The sequence below is a fragment of the Dreissena polymorpha genome, chromosome 3 (assembly GCF_020536995.1).
Source record: "Dreissena polymorpha isolate Duluth1 chromosome 3, UMN_Dpol_1.0, whole genome shotgun sequence".
NCBI classification, from domain to species: domain Eukaryota; kingdom Metazoa; phylum Mollusca; class Bivalvia; order Myida; family Dreissenidae; genus Dreissena; species Dreissena polymorpha.
This window is the reverse complement of record NC_068357.1, coordinates 123,804,344-123,814,967: the sequence shown is the minus strand read 5'-3', so window position 1 is coordinate 123,814,967 and position 10,624 is coordinate 123,804,344. Positions and strand designations below refer to the sequence as shown.

General features: G+C 35.7%; 1 protein-coding gene across 1 annotated transcript; it reads left to right on the top strand.

The window, feature by feature from the left end:
* Positions 1 to 3: 3 nt before the first annotated feature.
* LOC127871305 (uncharacterized) lies at positions 4 to 9,376 on the top strand. The gene is made up of 5 exons (XM_052414086.1): positions 4 to 97; positions 260 to 638; positions 2,221 to 2,245; positions 7,149 to 7,247; positions 8,542 to 9,376. The coding sequence occupies exons 2-5, from the start codon at positions 282 to 284 to the stop codon at positions 8,766 to 8,768; spliced, it is 708 nt and encodes a 235-aa protein (XP_052270046.1). The 5' UTR covers positions 4 to 97; positions 260 to 281; the 3' UTR covers positions 8,769 to 9,376.
* The last annotated feature ends 1,248 nt before the right edge of the window (positions 9,377 to 10,624 follow it).

Here is a 10,624-nt window from a genome sequence, read left to right as displayed (position 1 = left end):
ACACACCGGTGTCGCGTTACATGTAGAGGTTGCAAACAGTCTTATTCAAGTTTTCTGTGAGAGCATTTTGTCATTTCGTTTGCATATAAACAATCAGGTAAATATGACCCTTCGCAATAGGCGCATATGAACAATTATGAAAAGGACATTCTTATTGTTTTTGTCACGTATTTTAACATGTTCAGACTCTGGACTGTCTCTTGATTTATCATTTACAAGATATTGTCATTGATGCTGACTGTGACATTGTCACTTCTAGCCAGGTTTAAGCAGCCAGTGTCATGGCCCATTGTGTTCACACAAAGATGTCAATCATTGGTCCGTCTGTTATCGCTGACCATTTGTACAAGCTGATGTTCAGATCCTTCAGCGTAACCGTTCAAGGCTTCAAAAGTGCTTCAACCAGCTGGTCAGATTTCAGTCTCCTGACAAGTCATCGAGAGTTAAAAGTTCCAGCGAGCAGACTATATATTCGCTCAAAAGACTTCCATACCTTGTCATCAAGAATACCAAAAGCATACAGATTGTCACTGCCTAGTCATCAACTGAGACCATATTCAAGTAGAAGTGGAAGGAAGGTTTCTGAACCAGAAAATGCTGAATATGAAGACGGGCCCCCTGTGTCTAACGAAGGAATGGTAAGCAGTTGCATTAACCCTTGACCACTTATAGAGGATTATATCAGTGATTTGTGTTCGTCTTTATAAAGTACCCAAGAAAGGTACTTTCCAATTGAACAAATTTGAAATTTCCAATTGCTATCTGAAAAATTCCCTAAAGAAAGGACAATGTCGTCAATATGGTTCCAAAAGTGTATGTCTGCAAGCGAACAAATAAAAAAAGCACTGAAACTGAACATTTTCGAGCCAAAATGCATGTAAATGAATGAATTGGTTTGTGCAATTTATACAAAGATTATTAAAAAAAACACACCATAATTCCCAATCTGAAGATTTCACATCACTATTCTCACAATTTAAGGGTTTCTCGCACTAATCTTCCCAATTGGTACAATATGATATCAGTACTATTCTAAAATGGGCAAAAAAATCGCTGGGTATACATCTTGACCCTTATGCAGTTCCTTAGAAAATCATATTACTACATTACTACATATTACTACATTCACATTTTAAAGGCCTCATTCTGACCCAAGATACTGATAAGCCGAAACTGTTCTGCTTTTATGCTGGTTGCATAGAGCCATTTTCATTTGGCTTCTGAACGTAAAGGGTTAAATATTAGGTCTTTGACTTAACATCAACTTTTTACATCCTGTATGAAATGTGATGTAACAATATCAGTTGAAGATATTATAGTTGAAGATATTTATTAATTAATTTCATATATATTCAAAAATGATAATATTTGGTTTTATTATGGCTTTTGTTTGATAAGTTTACTTGTCCTGATAATAATGTGTTCTTTTAAACACATTCCATAGTGCCTTATTTTCAGGGTTTTTATTTGTATATCCTTGTTTATTATTTATTAAAAGGAGTTTAAAAGTGTAGGAATTGTAAAGCACAAGTGAGTTATTGCATGTGTACCATGCATCTACATGTATGCTCCTTACCATCAGTTATTTGACAACAAATTATGATGGAAAATATATGTTTTATTGATGAAGTTAATTCATGAGAACTTTATTAATCTGTACTCTGACCATCTTTGACAAAATACAGTTAACACATGTATCAGTGACATAATCTTACTATGGCATCAGTAAATTATAACATTCACATTCATGAAATTTAGCAAATGATGTTGTTTTCATAGATGAAAATCAAAGATCCAATATTAGGTGATTTTAATGGATACCTAATTGAATGTTTTATGTTAACAAACACAACTTAATTGGCTTTTTTAATGTTATGTTTTGTGTTAATATAATTTCCATATCGCTACAATACATTTTACAGAACCAGTAATTTTGTTAAAGATTGTATAGAGCATGTTTAAACACACACATTTAAATACTGTTCCTTTTTGCCCTGATTTCTTGAGAACTGTTTAAAAAAAGTATTTGTCAAAAATTATTGAAGAATTACCCACTTTTAATTTTCTTCTTTGTCTCTAGAAACGGTGGGGTTTGTGTTATAAGTTGATAATTATATGTTCAATGCATATAAGTTTACATATTTTTGCTTATTTTACATGTATGTGTTTAAAAACAAATTAAAAAAAATACCCCAAAAATATATTCTTTATTTATTTTAGAACCTGCGATACCAGGTAGAAAATGGTAAGTAGCCCTGTTATCAGCTTATTTATCATGTACACAAACCTGCATGCAGTGATAAAATCAGAAAAAGAGACATTTTATGTATAGCAGTATGGACCAAGTTTCTCACTTCTGCCTAGTCATTTGACAATCCATCAATTTAGGACTATGTATCGCTCATGGTGAAGTGTGGCTTTTAAAGCCTTTGACCCTATATTTAACCTTGCCATCAAGCTCAAAGGCACACAACATTCTGTCACAAAATCCTTGTTACCTGTGAATTCTGAAAAGTGTTACTAAAATTATCTTTGCATAATGACCATTTCCCACAAGATTAACATTTTCTATGTTTGTGCCTTCTGCAAGGTTATTTGAAACTCTATCTACTCTGGACAATTTTATGCTTTGGACAATCTTTTTAATTGTCTTTCTACAATTGTTATTACCCTTATAGATCAATTTTTGTAACACTTGTTCAATAAAAACAGTTTTCCATATTGCCTAATCATGCAATGTTGTAGGATACCTGTACTTATTCTCTGTAAATGCTATGTTGCAGGATACCTGTCCTTATTCCCTGGTCATGCAATGTTGAAGGATACCTGTTCTTATTCCCTGTTCATGCAATGTTGCAGGACACCTGTACTTATTCCCTGTTAATGCAATGTTGCAGGATACCTGTCCTTATTCCCTGTTAATGCAATGTTGCAGGATACCTGTCCTTATTCCCTGGTCATGCAATGCTGCAGGATAACTCTACTTATTCCCTGTTCATGCAATGTTGCAGGATTCCTGTTCTTATTACCTGTTAAAGCAATGTTGATTGGTACCTGTCCTTATAATTCCCTAGTCATGCAATGTTGCCGGATACATGTTCTTATTCCCTATTAAAATGCAATGTTGCAGGATACCTGTCTTTATTCCCTGTTCATGCATTTTCGCAGGATACCTGTTCTTGTTCCCTGTTAATTCAATGTTGCAAAATACTCTAGTACCTGTTCTTATTCTCTCTTAATGCAATGTTGTAGGATACCTGTCCTTATTCTCTGTTAATGGTATGCTGCAGGATAACTGTCATTATTCCCTGGTCATGCACAGGATACTTTTCCCTTTTCCCTGGTCATGCAATATTGCAATAAACATGTCCTTATTCTCTGTTAATGCAATGTTGCAGGATACCTGTCCTTATTATTCCCTGTTAATGCAATGTTGCAGGATACCTGTCCTTATTCCCTGTTAATGCAATGTTAAAAGATACCTGTTGTTATTCCCTGTTCATGCAATTTTGCAGGACACCTGTCCTTATTCCTTGTTATGCAATTTTACTGGATACCTGTCCTTATTCCCTGGTCATGCAATGTTGCAGGATACCTGTCCTTATTCCCTGGTCATGCAATATTGCAGGATACCTGTTCTTGTTCCCTGTTAATGCAATGTTGCAAAATACCTGTTCTTATTCTCTCTTAATGCAATGTTGTAGGATACCTGTCCTCATTCTCTGTTAATGGTATGTTGCATGATACCTGTCCTTATTCCCTGGTCATGCACAGGATACTTTTCCTTTTTCCCTGGTCATGCAATATTGCAAAAACCATGTCCTTATTCTCTGTTAATGCAATGTTGCAGGATACCTGTCCTCATTATTCCCCGTTAATTCAGTGTTTCAGGATACCTGTCATAATTCCCTGTTAATGCAATGTTAAAAGATACCTGTTGTTATTTCCTGTTCATGCAATTCTGCAGGACACCTGTCCTTATTCCCTGTTAATGCAATTATACTGGATACCTGTCCTTATTCCCTGGTCATGCAATGTTGCAGGATACCTGTCCTTATTCCATGTTCATGCACTGTTGCAGGATACCTATTCTTATTCCCTGTTAATGCAATGTTGCAGGGTACATGGCTTTATTCCCTGGCATTGCAAGGTTGCAGGATACCTGTTCTTATTTCATGTTAATGCAATGTTGCAGTATGCCTGTCCTTATTCTCTGGTCATGCAATGTTGCAGGATACCTGTTCTTATTCCCTGTTAATGCAATGTTGCGGAAAACCTGTTCTTATTCTCTGTTAATGCAATGGTGCAGGATACCTGTCATTATTATCTGTTAAGGTAGCGCACCTCTAATGGGCACATATCCAAATATAATTTAATTAATTATTTTCTTAATCAGCATCATTTCACTGAACTACATGCAAATTTGTAGGTAGGCTTTCCATGCTTTTTAAAAAAATATACCGATTTTTTTTAAAACGCCCCTCACGCTCGGCTTTTGTCCAGTTTATTTTCACCCCTGGGGTATATAAAAGTTTCATAATTCATTCAGATTTCCAAATATGGGCATGCAGTTGATGTGTACAGATGCAGTAAAGGTGTGTTAAGTTTAAACAAGATGAAATAAGTGTTCTTTTACAGACATTTATTTTTTACGATTTTTTATCTATGGAATAGCGCCATGAAATGTAAGTGATTTCAGCCAAGTAAAAATTGGGTCGGTTAAAAACAAATTGTCATAAAATTCAAAATAGTATCATTTAAGTTATATTTTAAACTAATTTTTTATAAAAACACTATATACAGCAAAAATACCAAGAAATAGACAGATTTACCGTTTACTTTTTTAAATAAAAATAAAAATACAACATGCATCATTCGTATTTTCAGCAGTAAATTACCCAATTTAGCCATAACGTTGTTTTAATTATAAAAATTGATGGATGTTCTTACAATTTTCAACATATTTGACAATAAACATAGCTAATATGCTATATTAAATCAAATTACGTTAGAAAAGAAATAAAACGCATCACAAAAAGTATGCGATATCGGCAGGATTCGAACCTGCGCGGGAAGATCCAAAAAAAATTCTATTCCATGGCCTTAACCACTCGGCCACGACAACTTCACATCAGTGCAAGCTTAAATTAGATATGGATAAGTAAATAGGTAAAAAGTCTCGTCAATCTTAGAAGAAATCGCGAAATCGTATTTTTCAGATGATAATTGGATCAAAGTCAATATTTATAGTGAAAATAATGTATTCTAAATGAATTAGGTAAACACATATCAAAATTCGAAGTTTGAAAAAAAAAATGCATCTCTCGGAAATAACCGATCATTTAAGATCGGCAATGATCGTAAAATAAATCGCGGGAAATCATTAGAGGTGCGCTACCTTAAAGCAATGTTGCAGGTTACCTGTCCTTATTTTTGGTCATGAAATGTTGCAGGATACCTGTTCTTATTCCCTGTTAATGCAATGTTGCAGGATACTTCTCGTTTTTCCCTGGTCATGCAATGTCGCAGGATACCTGTCCTAATTCCCTGTTAATGCAATGTTGCAGGATACCTGTCCTTATTCCCTGTTAATGCAATGTCGCAGGATACCTGTCCTTATCCTCTGTTAATGCAATGTTGCAGGATACCTGTCCTTAGTATTCCCTGATCATGCAATGTTGCAGGATACCTGTCTTTATTCCCTGTTCACACAATGTTGTAGGATACATGTCCATATTTTTATGCCCCCGAACCAGCGGTTCTGGGATCATATTAAAATTGCACCGTCCGTCTATTAGTTTAAGTTTGTCCGTCCGTTCGTCCGGATAAGTTTCCACTCAATAAATCAAGCAAATGTCATCAGATCTTCACCAAACTTCATGTAAATGTGTAAGGCAATAACATCTAGGTCAAGTTCAATAATCGGCCAAATTAACCCAGACACTCCTGAGTTACGGCCCTTGAATAATTGTAAACTTGTTTTTTTTCTCGTTTCCGCTCTATTACTTGAGCAATTGTCATTGTATCTTCACTATACTTCATGAAAATGTGAAGGGCAATAACAACTAGGTCAAGTTTGATAATCAGCCAAATTGACCGAGACACTTCTGATATACGGCCCTTGAATCATCGAAAAAAATTGTTTTTCCCATTTCTGCTCTATAACTCGAGCAAATGTCATAGGATCTTCGGAACACTTCATTAAAATGTGTAAGGTCACAAGATCTAGGCCAAGAACGATAATCAGCCAAATTGACCAAGACACTCCTGAGTTACGGACCTTGAATCATAAAAAATGAGTTTTTTCTCGTTTCCGCTCAATAACTCTAGCAATTGTCATCGGATCTTCACCAAACTTTCATAAAAATGTGTAAGGCAATTATCTTGGTTAAGTTTGATAATCAGCGAAATTTACCCAGGCACTTCTGAGTTATGGCCGTTGATTCATAAAAAATTGCGTTTCCGCTCAATTACTCAAGTAATTGTCATCCGATCGTCACCAAACTTCATGAAAATGTGTACGGCAATAAGATCTACGTCAAGTTACATAATCAGCCAAATTGACTCAGACACTCCTGAGTTACAACCCTCATCAAAGCATCAAAGCATCTTCCAATCATCAGAGCATCTTCGGTGGCATGTGTCATCCTTCGGAGACAACTCTTGTCTGTTAATGTAATGTTGCAGGATACCTGTCCTTATCATTCCCTGGTCATACAAAATGGCAGGATACCTGTCCTTATTCCCTGTTAATGCAATGTTGCAGGATACCTGTCTTTATTCCCTGGTCATGCAATGTTGCAGGATACCTGTCCTTATTCCCTGGTCATGTAATGTTGCAGGATACCTGTCCTTTTTTCCTGTTCATGCAATGTTGCAGGATACCTGTCCTTATTCCCTGGTCATGCAATACTGCAGCATAACTGTCTGCATGACCTGGTCATGCCATGTTGAAGGATACCTGTCCTTATTCCCAGTTCTTGCAATGTTGCGGGATACCTGTCATTTTTTCCTGTTCATGCAATGCTGCAGGATACCTTTCGTTTTTTTTCCTGGTCATGCAATGCTGCAGGATAACTGTCTTTATGACCTGGTCATGCAATGTTGAAGGATACCTGTCCTTATTCCCTGTTCTTGCAATGCTTCAGGATACCTGTCCTGGATGAGGAACACATACATATCTACTCTGGCCAGTATTACAGTAATGCATTTGGAGGCTTGTGGCACACCCTTGACCATTGGTGCAGGTAGAAAATAAAACATCTGTGGGATTATGATTAATGATGCAACTATTTCATTGAGTTAGATCAATGGTTTAATCATCTCGGGGATTAGGATGCAATGATGCAATCATCTCAGGGATTTAGATCTATGATGAAATCATGTATGGGTTGTAGATCAGTTTTATCATCATTGATCTGCATATAAATGATGAAATAATTTATTGGATATACATGTAGATCAATGACGAAACATCGCAGGAATGTTAAGCAATTATGTAACATATCAGCGATATAAGAAAAGTAAAGGTAGGTAAATCAATGATGTACTCAAGTGCATAATGAACGTTCTGCATGTAGCAATTCCAGATGCTCTCACAATTTTTTTTGTTTATATTTAAAAACATAAAATTGTTAAGTCTGACGGTTATTTTTAGCTCGGCATTTTCGGAGAAAACCCGAGATATTGTCATAGCCAGCTCGTCGTGTCGTCCGATGTCCAACGTTCCACGTCCGTGCCGTGCTAAAACCTTAACATTTGTTAAGGTTTTGAACATTGGCTCTAAAATCAAATTGCTTCCACCTACAACTTTGAAACTTTATATGTAGATGCACATTGATGAGTTCTACATGCCACACCCATTTTTGGGTCACTAGGTCAAAGGTCAAGGTCACTGTGACAAATCTGACAAGCTTTCATTTATTCAAAAATGCACCCGTTGCCGAGCGTACACCTGTTATGTGGTGCTCTTGTTATAGTCTTGGGGCCAGACAATACTTTTTTGCACAAACTTGACAACCACTGGATAATTCTGACTTTGAAAATTAACAGTGTCTTTTAATTGATATATAAGTTCTAGACAGAAAGGTATTCCTGCATTACTTGAATAATGCTGAACTAGTGTTCAAGAAAAAACAATAAACATTTTTATAAAATGATGGGTGGAGAAATGAATGTAACTTACTTCGTTTGTTTTAGTCTTGATCGAAAATGCTAGATTAATATAGTACCAACACAATATTTCCATCGGAAAGTGTGAATTTTTTTACGTGTGAATATTAACCCATTTATGCCTAGTGGATTCTCCCATCCTTCGAAATTGGATCAATTTATTTCCAAAATTAGGGATGTCTAGTATATTTATTTCTATATTTAGAATATTTCTTACAGAAATTCCTTCAAGCAAACAGTGTAGATCCAGACGAGACGCCGCATGATGAAGCGTCTCATCTGGGTCTACGCTGTTTGCCAAGGTCTTTTTTCTAGACGCTAGGCATAAATGGGTTAACATTTTAGCGTCTTCTCTGTCTGTTTTTACAGTTACCCTGTTGATTGGAGCCCTCAATGTAACGGCTGGCACCTTCGGCTACCTGTATGGCATGCAGTCACTCTATAGACGCGGATATGTGTCCAAAATAATGCGCATTGCTTGCCAACTCTATGCTTTGATACATTTTATAGTTTGGTATATTGTGTTTACACTTTTGTTCCCAACTTTGGAAGTTGTTGATAAAGAACTGGAGACTTACGAAAAGTCATTAAAATGAATTAAAGAGATTGATGTATTTCAGATTGTGTTGACGTCATACATGTATGGTGATTAAGTTACATATTAATATTGTGATGTTATTTGACGCTTATAATGTCAAAGTTTTAAATTGTTATGTATCAATTTGTACGATATTAAATTGTATTATTGAATCTGAGGTCGCCGTGGTGTAATGGATATGTTGTCCGCCTAGCGACTGGGAGGTCACGGGTTCGATCTCCCCAAAGACACCAAGTACTGGTTCTAGGCCCAGGAAACGGACTCGAGAGCGTTTCAAATAAGCCTTAGGCTTTCGATGCAATCGAGCTAAAATAAATAGGTTTAAACTAAGTTGGCTGGGTTTAAATGTTCAAATGTGTAGATGGAGAGGTTTAACACTCATTAACTAAATCTAATGCTAAAACAGCTGATGTGACATGCCGGAATCAGTTGATAATTCTTTCTGGCTGGTACAAACACTATGGTAGCTGCAACTTTGTATACATCATAGTATTAGTGTTAATTTCTCTTTTCCATTCACACGTTTTCTCCTATATGCTTTGATATTTCATTCTTTACATGATTCTTATGATTTAATAAAAGGCTGAAAATAAAAGGTACAATCACCATTTTGTTGATCCTGCTTGCCGAGAGCTCAATATAGAAGCCACAATAGTAGAGTGTATATGGATGTGTGTCTAAGCTGGTCCAACTGTAACTTTGTCATTCATCATTCAATTTTTAATTAACTTACTACAAAAGTTCACCGTCATAATAGGATAATGCATGGGTAACTTCCGTCTCCCTTCCGCAAAGTTCAAAGTCATACTTGGGGGGTCAAAGGTCTCATTTTACCATAGAACAGCAGCTGCTTCTCTGAACTGCAACTTTGTCATCTATCCCGCAATCTAAACATAAATTACCATAGTTACCTCAATGAAGAGATGGTGTGTCCCACGTAAAAACCATCGCCCTATTGCAAATTTTCAACCATAGGTAATACTTTAAACAAACTTGGAAGGGAAACACCTTATAATGTTACATGTATAAACAAAACCTCTCAGTCTTGCAGAGATTTTTACAATTTAACACATATAGGGTAAACACTCGAGTGTTTTCTTAGCCAATTTATGAAATAATAACAAAAAAAAACTTTAACTCAATATTTGACTACTTAGTGTGTCAAGACAAAACAGGACGAGTTAACCCATTTATGCCTAGCGTCTAGCAAAAAGAAATGTATGAAAGGTATGATAATATAAACAAATTTTTTTAGCAAGTTGCATGATGGTGGTAGTTAAATGAGATAAATTTCTTGTTAAAAAAGTTTTAATTGTCACACACACAATTGCCCCAGTGTATGAAAAAATGTTTTTAACAGACTGGAACCATGTTCAAACTGGACATTTATATCAATAAAACAAAACAATCTTTTTTGGAACTTTCATGATCTTTGGGACAAAAATCTGACATCCGAAGTTTTCTTAAGGTACAGTATTTCAAGTTGACGTACTGACATAGTAATTGACCCCACATGACCATGTATAACACTTGGCCCAGATATCAATAAACAAAATTTAATGTCAATATTTCTGACCAATTTTTTATTAGATCAGATTAGATTTTAATTAGCCAATATTATGGCCTCTTGAGTGTTCACAATGTAAATTGTATAATACTGACATGGCACAGCCCACAAAAAGACCATCTAAAAAGCTTCCTATGATAAGGTAAAACAATATGTTTACTTTCAATAAAGCCTTATAAGGAAATCTGTCCTGCTGCTCGGTGGCCATGTTTCTCAAAGAACTAGAACCATTTTCGAACTCTGCTGAGATATCATTAAAACAAATGTTCTGACAAAGTTTCATAAAG